The sequence below is a fragment of the Tenrec ecaudatus genome, chromosome 2 (genome assembly GCF_050624435.1).
Source record: "Tenrec ecaudatus isolate mTenEca1 chromosome 2, mTenEca1.hap1, whole genome shotgun sequence".
Lineage (NCBI taxonomy): Eukaryota > Metazoa > Chordata > Mammalia > Afrosoricida > Tenrecidae > Tenrec > Tenrec ecaudatus.
Genome location: NC_134531.1, coordinates 190918970 through 190934305, shown reverse-complemented (window position 1 = coordinate 190934305; position 15336 = coordinate 190918970). Strand labels below are relative to the sequence as shown.

At 47.0% G+C, this 15336-nt stretch overlaps 1 protein-coding gene across 1 annotated transcript in view; it reads right to left on the bottom strand.

The window, feature by feature from the left end:
- Positions 1-15336, bottom strand: part of SIMC1 (SUMO interacting motifs containing 1) — an 85258-nt gene that overhangs the window by 8404 nt on the left and 61518 nt on the right. The window contains exons 8-9 of the mRNA XM_075541980.1: positions 7235-7391; positions 6593-6677 (exon numbers count right to left, since the gene is read on the bottom strand). Coding sequence (XP_075398095.1) covers positions 6593-6677; positions 7235-7391 — 242 coding nt within the window. The remainder of the gene's footprint in view (positions 1-6592; positions 6678-7234; positions 7392-15336) is intronic.

The following is a 15336-nucleotide window of genomic DNA, read 5'->3' as shown; positions in this document are numbered from 1 at the left end:
GGCCTACCCACACAGCCCGACATGACCGCTGTCACCCTGGCCCCTCTCGTCCTCAGCCCAAGCGACCTCTAAAATGGGCTGATCTGATCGTGTCGCGCCCTTTCTTGGACCCACTGTGACGGCTTCTCCTCACGGGGAGTCGAGCACCTGGCCCAGCAGGGCCCTGCAGGGCTTGCCTCATCTCTTTCGCCTCATCGCATGCTACTCTCCGCAGCCCTACGGGTTTCCTCTCTGCTCCTTGAACTCAACAGGCAGCTGCTTGCTGCAAGGCCCGTGATCGCGCTGGGCCTTCTTCCCAGAAGACTCTTCGCTCCCCATTTGCCCGGCTCATACCAATACTTCTGGTCTCAGCTGAAATACCCTTGCTTCAGGGAAGTCTTTCCCGGAGTCCTCCAAAATAGATGAGGTCTTCCTGTTGGATGCACTTGGACTTTCCTTCACCTCAGTCACTTCTGTTGGAGTTAGCTCCTCAGCTGCTTGCTCAGGGGTGGCGAGGACAGGGCTGTGCTGCCCCATCCACTGAGGTTTCCCTTATTGACGAGGCACAGAGACAGCTCCTGGAACAGTGTGTGGATTGAACCGACCCTGAGCGCGTCAAATGGGCCCTCCTCGGACGGGGGTCCTTGCAGGAAGGGGTCTGTATGACTGGGGCTGGGCTTCTCTGCGACTGCTTGCTGAGGTGGTCCAGCCAAGTGGCCTTGTTCTGTTAAAGATCGTATGTTCAAACGAAAGCAGGTTCATGGCTTCAAACTGTGAGTCAGAAAAACACAGCGATTCATAATTTTACCGAGGCTCAGACTTGAGTCATGAAATTGGTGGGGGGAAAAAAGAAATTGGAGTGTGAGAGACTGAGTCTTAGCTAGTGAACCTGAGCTTAGCTGAGGCCCAGCGTCCATATCATACTGGGGAAATGTTTAAAAATGTGAGGTTCAGGGTATGCTTCTCAATGTCAAGTGTAAGTTGTACAAAAGTACGTCAACGCTAGGCTTACAGACATTTCTTATATACCTGTCTCTATGGTCATGTGCCAAACTGACACGTGAATGAGATATTTAAAGAAAATGCTTAAAAACAACTTATTTTACTTAAAAGCAACTTAATTATATACTACTAACTTATAAATGAAACTCCATGATACTATATATTTATATCCAATTTATGATATTTCACATTTGAGAAATTGGGTTTGATATGTCGTGAGGGCCGCTTGGGTCAGTCAGTATGACAAACTCTGCAGCTGTTTGTCCTTGGTCTTTCTGTCCTAAGGCTTTTTGGACCAAATTGATATTGATTACTGAAGAAATAAATTACTTTCACGAGTGAAACAGATTTACTGGGATTAGTACTCAATTTGTGTTCACATCAAATGGACGCATATCCGTAGAGATAGGTATATGACACAGAGAATTTGGAGATTAGAAAGCTTAGGAGAAAATAGATTTGGATACATATTTGTCTGGCTGAATGGATCAAAGTCAGCTTCCATGGTAGGAGGTAAAAGCAGATGGTTTCTGTACTTTTCCCTGAGGAAATGGGAAGGCGTCAAAGTGGCACTTCCTGTAAACCCGGTGTTCACAGTGTGCTGAGTTTAGAAGGTGGGGGAGCCAACTCCTTTGACTCGTACCTTCTCCCCTGGTGTGCTCAGAGCAGCAGTATGCTAGGGAGCTGGAGGCAGAACTAGGGGTAAGTCAAAGCCTCCTCCCCCCTCCACAGGAAGTTGCAAGCTGCTTAAGGCCAGAGGGCATGCTCACCTTCAGGTCTTAGAGACAGGAAGCCAGTACACCTGGGTGGGACCCCATCCAGGCCAGGCCGACTTAATTCAGCCCATGGGGTGGACCAGTACCGTCGACCATGACTCCCAACAGGGTCCCTGAAAAGCCAGTTGGTACACAGTGCAGCCGCCAGGCCGTGGTCGCTCACACCTGTTCACTTCTTTCCTCACTTGGGTCACAAACCAGGCTTCGGAGTGAATTCTCTCTCTACGAGGCCAAGGGCCCAGGTGTATCTCTCCCACGAGAGACCGAACAGCCCCTGCTGATATTGCACACAGACTCTGGCAACAGCCCTGCCTGAGCGTGAACTCTGGGTCTGCAATGACTTCGCTCGCAGCCTTTCTAGTTCTCTGTGTCAACCCAAGGTCATGGCTTAGAGAAGCGTGTGTGCGGGAAACGACCTACCCTCCTGCCTCTCTTCCTCGGTGCTGAGAGGGTCCCTCGAGTGAAGGGCCAGCCTGGGCTCTCTGACTCCGTCCTGGAGCCGCACAACGTCGGCTGATCCTAGAATTCCTTCACCACGGCCTAGGACACCCTGAGGAGAGGGCAGGGAGGATCATGGTGTCCTCCCGGGAGCGGTGTCCTGCCTGAGAAGGGCACGGACCATCTCCAGGCACCACTCCGCTGTGTTCTCTGTGCGACAATCTTTTCAAACCTTGGTCCTAAGTATTTCTTCCTTATTCTCCACTCTTGAGGTCCAAAGAAACTGGAGAGGCCGTTGATCAGTGGTTCTCAACCTTCCTCATGCCGTGACCCTTTCATACAGTTCCTTATGTTGTGATGACCCCAACCATAACATTATTTTCTTCCTTTTAAAAATCACTTTATTGGGGTCTCATACAACTCTTATCACAATCCATCCATTGTGTCAAGCACATTTGTTGACATCATCATTCTCAAAACATTATTTTCGTTGCTACTTCATAACTGTCATTTTGCTACTGTGACAAATCGGGGGACCCCTGTGAAAGGGTCGTTTGATCCCCAAAGGGGTCGTGACCCACAGGTTGAGAACTGCTGCTGTTGAGGCTACAAGAACCTTGGAGCCTCCTTGTTCATTCTTGGCCTGTGAACGCTGGTCTGAAGCCTTGGGGGGGTGGGGCGGGGTGTGTGTGTTGAAACATAGCAATCTTGTAAAGGAGCAGGTCCACTGGAAGGCCCAGGTCCACTGGATGCCCCTCTCACTCATGACCAATTTAAAAGGTGCAGTCCGTTGGAATCAAAACAGACACGTTGAAGGTGAACTTTAAAAGCAGCTGCTTTAATATTAAACTTTCTGCTAGATCTCCAAAAGAAACAATTATGCAAACCTCAGTAAGGCCAAGTGCACATGGAATTTGCCTTTGGGGCACTGTTCTAAGAAGGATCAGTACTTTCCTTTGAGAACGCTGAAATAAAGGCACCCACTACACATGCGCTCTTGACAAGGCACTCAAGAGCCTCAAACACAAGACGGCCCTTGCAGCTACCCACGGCCAGACACCCTGCGGGGGAAAGGAGGCCCCCCAACAAATCATCGCTGCTCCGGCAGACGAATTGTACGGCGAGTAAAGATTATAGTGAAGTCACAGAGAGCATGAGAGATAGAAGAGAGATTGAAGTAATGGAGTCAGACACATTTCATGGTAGCATGCTCACCTCAACCCCGCTTGGTGGTCCTCGTGGGGAGAGCCCGGGGCACGAGAGCAGGAGAGGCCCCAAACTTTATTGCTAACCAAGGCTTATAACTACTTAGGGGTGTGTGATTACAGGCAACGACACATCACAGGAGGGGGCAGTACACAGCATGGGAAGAGGATGTACGATAGGCATGAGCATGACAGGAAGGAGATGAGCTAGGAAGGGGATGCCCACAGGAATGGGAGGAACTAGAGGTATCCATGTGACAAGATGGGCGGACCCTAGATTCACGATGGCAGCCTTACCTTGGCCACCCTTGCGTGGGCTTGATCTCTCTGGGGTCTCCGACAAGGAAACAGACAACTACTATCCTTATCAGAAGGGAGTGGGCCCTACTTGTTGTAGGATAAACAGTGGTGACTGTTTGCTCTAGATGGCTGATAATCCTTAGGGAGAATAACCCCTGATCTATTTCTGATGACCTCCAAGTGTATATCATTCCCAAGAAACTAAGTTTGGCATATATTTGGGGGAGACAACTTGGGAGAAATCCTTCTGTTTCCCACCGCACCCAAGTCCTGCACTGAGATTCAGTGAACATTCAGCATGTAACTAATTTTTTCTCATGTTTGTTGTCAATCTGGCAAAGTCTATATTACCGTCCCTATCCTAAAGGAAAAAGAACTGAGGCTTAGAGACGTCAAGTTCTGTGGCTTAAGGCAGAGTAGGTGGGCAGGCTGGGATTTGAACTCAGGTTTTCTGTCCTTAAATTCAGTGCTCTTTCCTGAACCTCTACAACGTCTCCTTGGTTCCTGACCTGAGAGGTGTGAGGGCGACCATACCTTCCGGAGTGCTGCCCCGAGCTCAATTGGACTGCAATGGGATCCTGTGCAGGTGAATGTTACATGTATCTTTTCCCCTTACTTGAGAGTAAGCTACAGACACGGCCCCTTTGTCCCTCAGTACTTCAGCCTGGGCCTCCTAAGATCAAGAACATTTACTTTCTTAAGTCCACGTAATTATCAAATACACGAATTCAAATATAAGCAGAGTAACCCCCAAACCTTACTGCAGTCAATTCTGATTCTTACTGATGCCTCCCCCCCCCCTCCCCGCCCTCCCCTGGCCCCGACAGAGCAGAACTTCACCATAGCTCTTCTTTCTTTCTTCGGCTTGTTGTCGGTGCTGACGACATACGCATCAAATCAACAGTCTCTACAAGCTTGAGCAATCGTTCCATTCATCCCATAAGCCCGTGTTCCACGTGATTTTGAGCCCGCTTATGTATTTGATGAAGGGCTGTCAGCCTTTACGGGAGCTTGCTGCCCCGTCTTTCTCCTGAGGAGTGGCTGGTGGGGTCACACCGCTGACCTTCTGATCAGCAGCTGAGTGCTTTAACTGCCGTGCCACCAGGATTCCATAAATGTCATACTATCAGCTAATCTTTTCAAATTTCACCAACTGTCTCAATCATGCTCTTTATAGCTTCCTTTTGCGCCCAACCCCCCTGGCTCAGGATCTGATCCAGACTCATGCATTACAGTCTTTTCATCCAGAACCATGCCTCGGGGTGTTTTGGTTGTATGCCCTTGGCACTTGTGGAGAGGACAGGCCAGTTCCTTTGTGAGGGTCCCTCCATGTGAGCTTGTCTGAGGTATTTCTGACTGACCAGTCTATCACAGGATCTGGACCCCAACAGACGGATCCTGAAGCAATGGGCGAAGAATGCAGAACAGAATGTCAAAGTCTAGACGTCTTAGAGCAGTTGAGAGTAGGCCTTCACACCGGTTCAGTAGTTGCTGGATGCCAACAGGGGCTGCGCGTGTGTGTTGCATGGTAACCAACTCTACCGGCTGGTCTTGTCAACCAAACAGGAAACACCCAGAGAGGACGGTCAACCTGAGATCTCTCCGTCAAGAACCCTGCCTCCCACATCGGGTTCATGAAACACTCAGGAGGGACTGCTTTACAACAGCACTTCCTGAGCCGCTTTGAAACCGTGTGAAACCCTGGTGAGACGCAGACTCCCTGCGGCAATGGCCCTGAGACAGTCCTTAAACCTTGAACAGAAATATCCCCCGAGGCCACTTTTTAGCAGAACAGATCGACAGACAAAATCAAGGGGTTCCAGGCAGGGAAACTAAAAACACCCCTGCCACTGAGTCGATGCCAACTCACAGTGCCCCTGTGGGGCAGGGCGGAGCTGCCCCATGAGTTTCGGGGCCTGTAGCTCCTTAAGGAAGGAGAAAGGGGGCTTCCAATCACGGACCTTTCAGAGCACAACATGCAAGCACTGCGCCACCAGGGTCAAGTACTGGAAATGAACCCAACGAAGGGGCTGTCGACCTGTGGTGAAGAGTGTACCCAATGCCACAGACTAGTTTTTCTATAGAAACTTTTGGGCGGAAACCTAGTTTGCCATGTAAACTTTCATCACAAAACCACAGTGAAACAACAGAAACAACAAGAACACCACGTGGGCCATGGTGCACCTTTCTTAGTCCATCGGGCCAGGGGGACAGGAGTTCTCTCTGAGGGAAGTGGCTGTTTTCCCTGCTGTCATTCAGAGTACAGCAGTTCTTGGGTTTTCCTAAGGGCTTCATGGCTCTCTTGGCCAACACAATCACTCTTATTTGAAGCACAATTTCCCCCGTCAGTATTTGCCTGCCTAGAGTGAACTTGCCTAACTCCCCCAGATCCTCACTGCTCACTCGTGTGTGTGTGTGTGTGTGTGTGTGTGTGTGCGTGCGTGACCTGAGCAGCGCTGAAGGGCCTCTCTCACGGGCTTTGGGGAATCTTACATCTATTGCGAGATGTACGTAACCGATTTGCCCTGTGTGGACAGACACGAAGGGTGCCCATAATCAGGGTGCACTTGACCCCACCAAGATGATCCAGTGCCGGGCACGGAAAGCTGCCAGGGCGGGATGAGGCTGGGCTCTTCAGGACACCACTGAATACTCCTGGTTATAACACGGAGGGCCCCCACTATGAGCCCCAACAAAAACCATGTGAATTCTTCTATTTCTTAGGGGTGACGCCAGCGATCTCATTCCCTGCTCCTTATAAAAGGTACACCCAAGGAACAGAGCTGGACTTCAGCGACAAGATGAGAATCGCCGTCAGCAAGAGCAAGGCCTCCCAGCGCTGTCCCTGAGAGCCTGCCCAGCACTTGTCCCCTGTGACCACACGCTCCGTACCTCTCAACACGTGCTGGTAGCTGGACAGCAGGAACTGAAGGTGCTCAATCAGCTCATCCCACGTCTGCCACTGGGCTTTATCCGACTGTGGAGACAGGAAAGCTATGTCAACAAATGCCTTCCCCGTATGGGTCTTATTCACACTTTAACTTACTTTATTTTTTAATGTGGGGCGCTACAAAACATTCATGGAAAATGCCATTAACTTTTCATTTTACAATCTGCCCCCCACCACACACCCAGGTGGATACGGAACAACAGAAACGTGGGTGAAGGGAGACAGCGGTGGGTGTAAGATATGAAAACAATAATAATTTATCAATAATAATTTGTCATGAGAGTGGGGGGGGGGAACAGAAGCCGATATCAAGGGCTCAAATAGAAAGTAAATGTCTAGAAAATGATGATGGCAATATATGTACAAACATGCTTTATACAATTGATTGTTATACAATTGATTGCTTGTTGTAAGAGCTGTAAGGGCTCCCAATAAAATGATTTGAAAAAGAAAGCAAAAAGAATACACACATTTGGGGGGGGCGGGGAATAATTTTCTGAAGTCCCATCACGTAAAGCTCATGCACCAGCACCTCAAGCAGAAAAGGTGCTCTTGAGCTGAAACGGAAGCAGGAGAAGGTGTACCTGGCATTTGAGCAGTGAGGTGGAATTGTTCAGGAAGTAGAGGGCCTGGGCCAGGGACAGGGGCAGGCGGGTGGGCGTCTCACAGCTGTGGAGAAAGATGATCTCCAACACTTTGCAGCGCAGAAGGTGGCTCTCCATGGTTGTGAAGAACATCTCCCTGCAAGGGAGCAAATCCCACTGTAAGAGCAAATCACAGCAAATCCCACTGTAAGAGCAACTCTTACTTCACGGAAGCACACAGCAGGGTTTCCGCCCTGAACTTCCTTACATCTTCCCTAAAAAATAAATAAACCAAAAACAAAACAAAAGAGATGGCTGAAAAGGATTAAGCAAAGGAGGTCTACAAAATCACCAAACAGGGATAGATTTGTTCAGGAATTTAAGGGTCGAAAGGAGAGAACGATTGGATATTTGACAAAGACACTAGCCAAGAAGGTCATGGAAACAAAGGCAGGCAGACCTCGGAGATATGGTGGATTTGGCTGCAATTCTCCCAATAAGTGAATGCTGTGATCAGTAACGTGAGCCACACAAAGGTCTCAGCTCCTCAGTGCATGTAAGAGCTGTATTGACATGACACCACAGTCTGTGATGCATGCAATAGCATTAGGCAGAAGCTTGAAACGCGGTGAGAATGGCCCAAACGTGACAAGGAGACAGGACGTGAGCACATGCGGCCGGACAAACGGCACCAACAGACTTGCTCCACACACAGTCGCCACCAACGTTCAATTTGTAAAAAAACACAGAATCTGTGAAGTACAAGAAAACGCGATGTGTGTCTTTCTCCCCACTGTCTCTCAGCTTCTCCCATGGTGGTGGCTTGAGTGTGGCTGGGATGCTGGAGGTCAGGCTACCCCCCCACCGGTCACCCAGGGTGGGCAGGTTTCAGTGGAGTTCCAGATGAAGAACAGACTGGGAAGAAGGCACAGTCTGGCTGCTTCTGGGGAATTCACCACTGAAGCCCCATGACTGGCAGGGGAGCCCTGGCTGAGACGGGGCTGTAAGGTGAGCCCCTCGTGTTGGAAGGTGCTCACAACATGCCGGGGAAGAGCTGCCTTCTCAGAACAGAGCCCTCAATGACTTGGAGGGATCAGAGCTTTGGGGGCCCCCCGTTTCCTGAAGGAGCACAACTCAAGCTGAGAAGAAACAGCTGTAAACATCCACTAACAGTTGGAATGTGGAATGTACAAAGTACGACTCGAGGGAAATTGGAAGTTGTCAGAAATGAGTGGAGTGCACAGGATCGCCATCCTAGGGGTTAGCGAGCTGAAATGGAATGTGATTGGACTGGATGAGCCCCAATAGAATGATACAAAGAAATGGAAAAGCATATAGTGTCTTATGCAAGGAATGAAGAATCAAAGAGGAAAAGTGTCTTGTTCGTGGCCAGATGGAAGCTACAAGAATCCAATGGACTACATCTGTGGGAAGAGAGGACAGTGAAGCATGGTAGCAAGAGCCAAAACGGCCAGGGCAGACTGTGTAACAGACCAGCTCGCGTGCAATTTCAGATGGACACGGAAGAAAATGCAAACAAGTCCACGAGAGCCCAAATACACCTTTGAATACATCCCGCCTGGATTTGGAGAGCATCTCAGGGATAGATTTGATGCGCTGAACACTAATGACCGCAAACTTGATGCGCTGTGGGATGATATAAAAAAACACTACACAGGAAGAAAGCTTTCGAAAGGTGAGGGCCAACTGGATGGCAGCGAACGCCATGATGTACCAGATACAGTTTGGTCCAAGAAATGTTAAGATAAACGAAAGAGAGAATCACGCTCAAAAGGCTGATAACTGAATAAGGGCAAGGGGGGTACAACAGGAGCCCAAGAGAAGTGCCGAGCAAATGCACCTGGATTTGTGGGGCCGGCAGGGCTGTGGAGCTTCAGAGAGAGGCTCATCTGAGCAGGATGGTGGGGGGAGTGGGGGGAAGAGGCTTTCTTATGGAAGAGCTGGGATGGATGGAGGATGGTGTCTAGAAGGAGAAGGGAAGGCACAAGGCAGGTGCATTTCAAGCGGAGGGAAAGACATGAAGAAAAATTAAGAGTACCCAGAGATGACATACTGGTGACTTACATTTCAGTCTGGAATTTAGGCGTTCTCTTGTCTAGACTTTTTTCACCCTACCTAGTTCAGGACTTGACCAGCAAGGGTTGATGAGATACCTTCAGAAGCTTCTGAGCAGATGCACGGCGACACCAGGGCTTCAGGACTGCGTGTCAAACTCACTTTCTCAAAGCTATGGCTGCATCCAGCAAAAGGTGCTTAGTCTTAGATGCACGGTCTGGATGGCCTGCTGTGGGTTATGTAGGCTTGGTCATCCTTGTAAAGTGTTCTAGCCACAGCACGGCTTGTGAGCAGGTAGCTCGTGAGTAGACACCACTGTCCTTAGAGAGGTCTAAAATCTAATTTCTGCATTGCATCTGGCTGGTTATTCTCCCAAGACAGTTTTCCTAGTCAGGAACCATTTATTTCAAGACATCTTTTTTTACTTCCACCTTTTATCACAAGACTTGCATTTATGATCCACCAGTGGCAAACCCAGAGATCCACAAAGGACAAGGGGCAAGGAGGAACTGGGCAGGACCCGCCTGGAGAACAGGGAACAACGCTGGCCCCAGACCCAGGGTCCTGCCTCCCTTTGCAGTCTGCACATACTCTTCACAGCGGAAGAATCCCCTGTGCTGTTGCTACTTATAACAATGAGAAATCAGGACCTATTTTATTTTTCTCACTATTTTTACCTTCCCCCTGGACACATAGATTATTTGTGTAAAAATTAAGTTAAAAAAGCAGAATGAGGTGGGTTTTTAAAGTTCTTTTATTAACTATTCAAACATTTTCTAGGACTGAAATATTTGTAAAAATCCATTTTATTTCTTTAATGTGTATTTTTTATCCTTTGCTCTATCTCCTTAGACACCTTTTCTTCTTAATGAAGAGAAATTCAAATGAATACACGTGCAAGAGAGTCATCAGATTCTTTTAAAGTTTTTCTTCTCCTCTGCATTTACTCTCAACAAGATGATTTTCCTGTTCACATTTTACTTTTCAAATTGTATTTCTGAGTCCAGTTTTTATTCCAGGACTTGCATGTATCCTGGCCTTATAATCCACAAATACTAAGTACGAACAGATCTTCCAAGGACAAGAATCCGTTCTGTAAACTGAGCATAGTAGGAACTGGAGATAGAATTAAAAATATATATTTTATAGAGATTCTCTATAATACTTCAATTTAGGGCTTGAAAACACTGTACTAGGAGAAGGTCAACTTCCAGCTCCAGCCTAAGAGAGGAGCTGGTATAAAGACACACCTGGGTAAGAGGTGTGGCATGACTCTTCTCAGGCACTGGACAATTCTCTACCCAGGGCCATGATTCTTGAGAGAGGGGAAATAAAAGTGGTCGGCTCCATCTTCAGCTCCACTTTTTTCCCCAATTTATTCAGCTTTTACATATTTCCAGGATGAAAATGAGGACTTCCAAACCCCGTACTTATTAGGGATGAAAGTAGAAACCATCTAATTATGTTTTTTCACAAGTCTGGGCCTAAACTTTTATGGACAGGCACACCTGTAGCTATGACAAGTTCTGTCTCAGGCCCATCAAATAAAAGGGATATCACAAAAAGCGGGTAGTCTGGCTGCTTTGGCTTCCCAGGGCATATGCAAATTATGTTATATTGTGTGGTAGTCTACTACGTATGGACTAGCACTATAAAATGTTTTAAATCTTGTGAGAAGACTGACATGTGACAGAGACACACAGTGGCAGATGCTGCTGGAAAAACGGTGCTGATCGCCCGGCTTGAGGCAGGCTGCCACAAACGTCCACGTTGTCAAAAGCACGATACCTTGCTCCGTGGGCACTCACTCCAACACCAAGAACTGCACCCTGTATTGCTAAGGGACAAGAGACCGGATCCTGAATTGCCAGTCAGCTCCACTCACCATTGTTGCTGTTAGGGGCTGTCCGTCGAGTGAGTCAGTAGCGACCCAAGACCGGCTGTGTCTCTGCTCTAGAAACGATCACCTCTTGCACTGTTGGGGAGCAGTGGCCCTGCCTGTCGCACTGTCGTCTGAAGCTGGCCTGAAGCTGGCAGAGGCCTGAAGGGGCGCCTCCTGGGGGGCTCGCGGCCAGCTTTCTTTCTGGAGGAGCTTTTAACTAAGGCCCCAAATGGAGGGTAGCAAGCTTGTTGAGGAAACAGAAATTAGGATTCATGACAGCAGAGGTGGCTAGAAGTTGGATCAAAAGGAGAGGGAGCTAAAACGGTGCATATAAGTGCACATGCCTGTGGGGAAACACTCCAAAATCTTGCTAGGGAACAGGGGGCGTGAAGCTGTGGACTGAATGGAGGTTCTGGGGCTTCCACGCTGGTTAGAGACACGGGGCTGCTAATGAGCCAGACTGCAGTGAGCTCTGAACAACTTGGGTGTGCGCTCAAGATTCCAGAAAGACTACACCTCAAGACATTAGCCCTACATTAGGAATGGTTTAAGAGTAAACCCTAAAAACAAAGTTCAAGAGGAGAAAGCGAGTCTTCTAGGAAATTAACTCTTGTCCAGAACGAAATACAATAGTCTTAAAGGAAGACAACAAACTCCAGACGGTGAACAATGCAGCACCTATGTCCAACACACCCAGAAAAATTACTAGGCATTTCAAAGACCAGGAAAATTCGATCCATAGCCAAGAGGAAAACATCCACAAAAACAAACCGTAAAAACAAAACAAAAAACACCGTAAAAGATAGAGATGTAGTGCAGACCAGAAGCCCTGAGGGTGCTCCAGGGTCACTAAGTATTAGGTTACTTACTAACTGCAAGATTGGTGCTCTACATCCACCAGTTGTTTCATGGAAGAAAGATGAGGCTGTCTGTCCTTATTAACATTTACAGTGTTGGGTCTCTATGAATTGGAAATGACTTGATGGCAGTGAGGTTTCTTTGTTGTGGTTGTTCATTATAAATATGTTCCTTTTTTTTTTAACTTAAACAAGCAGTATAAAATGAGGGACTATTTGGAAATTCTTAGCAAAAAAAAGAAAGAAATCATAAAAACGGAATCAAATGGAAACTCTAGATCTAAAATATAATATCTGAAGTGAAAAAAAATCATCCCCCAGAAGAATTCACTTCAGAGGACAGCACTGAAGCTACAGCTCAGGGAGAGGGACATGTCTGATCAGAGCACACAGGAGCAAATGAAGAGGGAGGAAGAGAGAGTGGAGCATATCCTGGCCCACCAAGCCTTGATGAAGATATCCCTGTTCAGAGCAGCCAATCCACAGAGAAGAACACGTGGCTGGCCCCAATATGAGACACAACATCCCTCACTGACCCTATGGGGGGTAACACTGGAGACACAGTGTGGGAATTGCTCCCAATCTGGCCCCACCACACTGAGGCAAAACACTAAGGGCATGCAACAGAACAGCAAGGAAAGCAGAACAAGGAAATTCCAAGGGAATAACAAAAATAAACTTGGGCCAGGGTGTGGCACTCCTTTGGATTTGACCAGAAAACACTCCTAAAGGTCAACAAACAGATCTTGAACTATCTACAGGCTTTTAAAAAAAATCATTTTTTGTTGTTGTTTTGTTTTCTTTTGTTGCTTTCTTTTGCTTGGTCTTGTTTTTGTGCATATTATTATCTCTGCAGGTCTATCTAGATAAGATAGGTGGGATAAACAATCTGGAGGAGAAAACAATGGAGGACGGTTGGGTAGGGAGCCTGGGAGAGGAGGAGGCAGGGGAAAGGAAGTGGGTGTTAACAAACCCAGGGAGAAGGGAACAACAAGTGATCCAAAATAGATGGTGAGGAGGGTATAGGCCTTATGAGCTTGATCAGGGCAATGTAACCAAGAGGAATTACTGAAACCCAAACGAAGGCTGAGCATGATAGTGGGACAAGAGGAATGTAGAAGGAAATAAAGGAAAGAACTTGGAGGCAAAGGGCATTTATAGAGGTCTAAATAAAGGCATGTACATATGTAAATATATTTGTATATGGTGATGGGGAAATAGATCTATGTGCATATATTCATAGGTTTAGTATTAAAGTAGCAGATGGACATTGGGCCTCCACTCAAGTACTCCCTCAATGCAAGAATACTTTGTTCTATTAAACTGGCATTCCACGATGCTCATCTTCCCTACACCATCACTGAAGACAAAGTGGTACATAAGCCAATGTGGTGAAGAAAGCTGATGGTGATCGACTATCAAAAGATATAGCATCTGGTGTCTTAAAGGCTTGAAGATAAACAAGTGGCCATCTAGCTGAGAAGGAACAAAGCCTACATGGAAGAAGCACAGCAGCCTGTGTGATCATGAAGTGTTGATAGGATCAGGTATCAGGCATCAAAGAACAAAAAATCATTTTGAATGAGGGGGAGTGCAGAGTGGGGACCCAAAATCCATCTGTAGGCAACTGGACATCCCCTTACAGAAGGGTCACAGGAAGAGACGAGCAGTATAGCACCAATGCAACACACAACTTTCCCCTAGTTCTTTAATGCTTCCTAACCCCCACTATCATGATCCCAATTCTACCTTACCAATCTGGCTAGACCAGAGGATGCACACTGGTACAGATAGGAACTGGAAACACAGGGAATCCAGGGCGGATAAACCCCTCAGGACCAATAATGAGAGACAGTGTTACCAGGAGGGTAGGGTAGAAAGGGGGAATCGATCACAAGGGGGACAAACAACAGAAAAGTGGGTGAAGGGAGACGTCAGACAGTGTAAGACATGACAAAATAATACTTTATAAATTATCAAGGATTTTTGAGGGAGGGAGGGCAGAGACAGAAGGGAAAAAATAAGGAACTGATATCAAGGGCTTAAGTAGAAAGCAAATGTTTTGAGAATGATGAGGGCAACAAATGTACAAATGTGCTGGACACAATGGATGGATGTATGGATTGTGATAAGAGTTGTACAAGCCCACAATAAAATGATTTTAAAAAGAAAAAAACCCCATCATTACATAGGCATAACAGCAAATTACAAAACAAACAAACAAACAAAACCACCCCAAACTCATTGTTATTGAATCCATGTCAATTCATAGTGACCTTATAGGACAGAGTAGACCTGCCCCTTTGGATTTCTGAGGCTATGAAGTCTTTACAGAAGCAGAAAGCCTCTATTCCCCATGGAGCAGCTGGTGGGTTCGAACTGCAGACCTTGAAGCTAGCAGCCCAAATGCATAAGCCACAAGCTTCTAGGGCTCCTTAACAGAAGATTGGGTGATATAAAAGAAAAGATCAGAGATATTGAAGACTATCCAAAATGAAAATTTATAAGATAAAGAACAATACTAGCGAACACCAGAGCCTTATTAATCTGTGGAACACTATCGAGCAGTCTCATGATATGTACAGGTTTCACCCTGGGCTGCTAACCACAGGTCAGCAGTTCAAACCCACCATTTCTTCAAGGGAGAAAGGCAAGGCTTTCTGTTCCCATAACGATTTACAGCCTTGAAAACCCTATACCAGGTCATTATGGGCCATTTCACGGCCACAGGTTTTCGTTTAGTTATTACGTTACTCAAATTCCCAGAAGAGAAGAGAGCATGGGGTAAGCAGTAGGAAAAAAATGGTCAAAATGTTTTAAAATTTGATGCAGACATCAACCTACTGACCCATGAATCTCAATAAACCCCAAGCAGGATAGACGCAAAGGAAACCATGCCTAAGTATAATCAAATTGTTGAATATAAAGTAGTCAATGGGGATAAAACCCCACATACCACATAGAAAAAACCAATAAGGAATACCACTGGTTTCTAATTACAGAGATTACAAAGCAGAGGACAACGAAACATCTCTACAATAATGAAAGACAGAATACCTACCAACCAAGACCTGATATCGAGCAAAAACACTTTCTGCAAACGAGGCGAAAGAAACACATTTCCAGGAAAACAGAGCGGAGAGAGTTCAGTGCCGGCACACCTGTATTGCAGAAGGCTCTCTGGGCAGAAGAGAAGCAGCGTCAAACAGGAACTGGATTCAAGAAGGAAAGGGAGAGCAGCAGTGCCAGCCATGTCGGTAAACGCAAAAGACACTGCTCATTTCTTA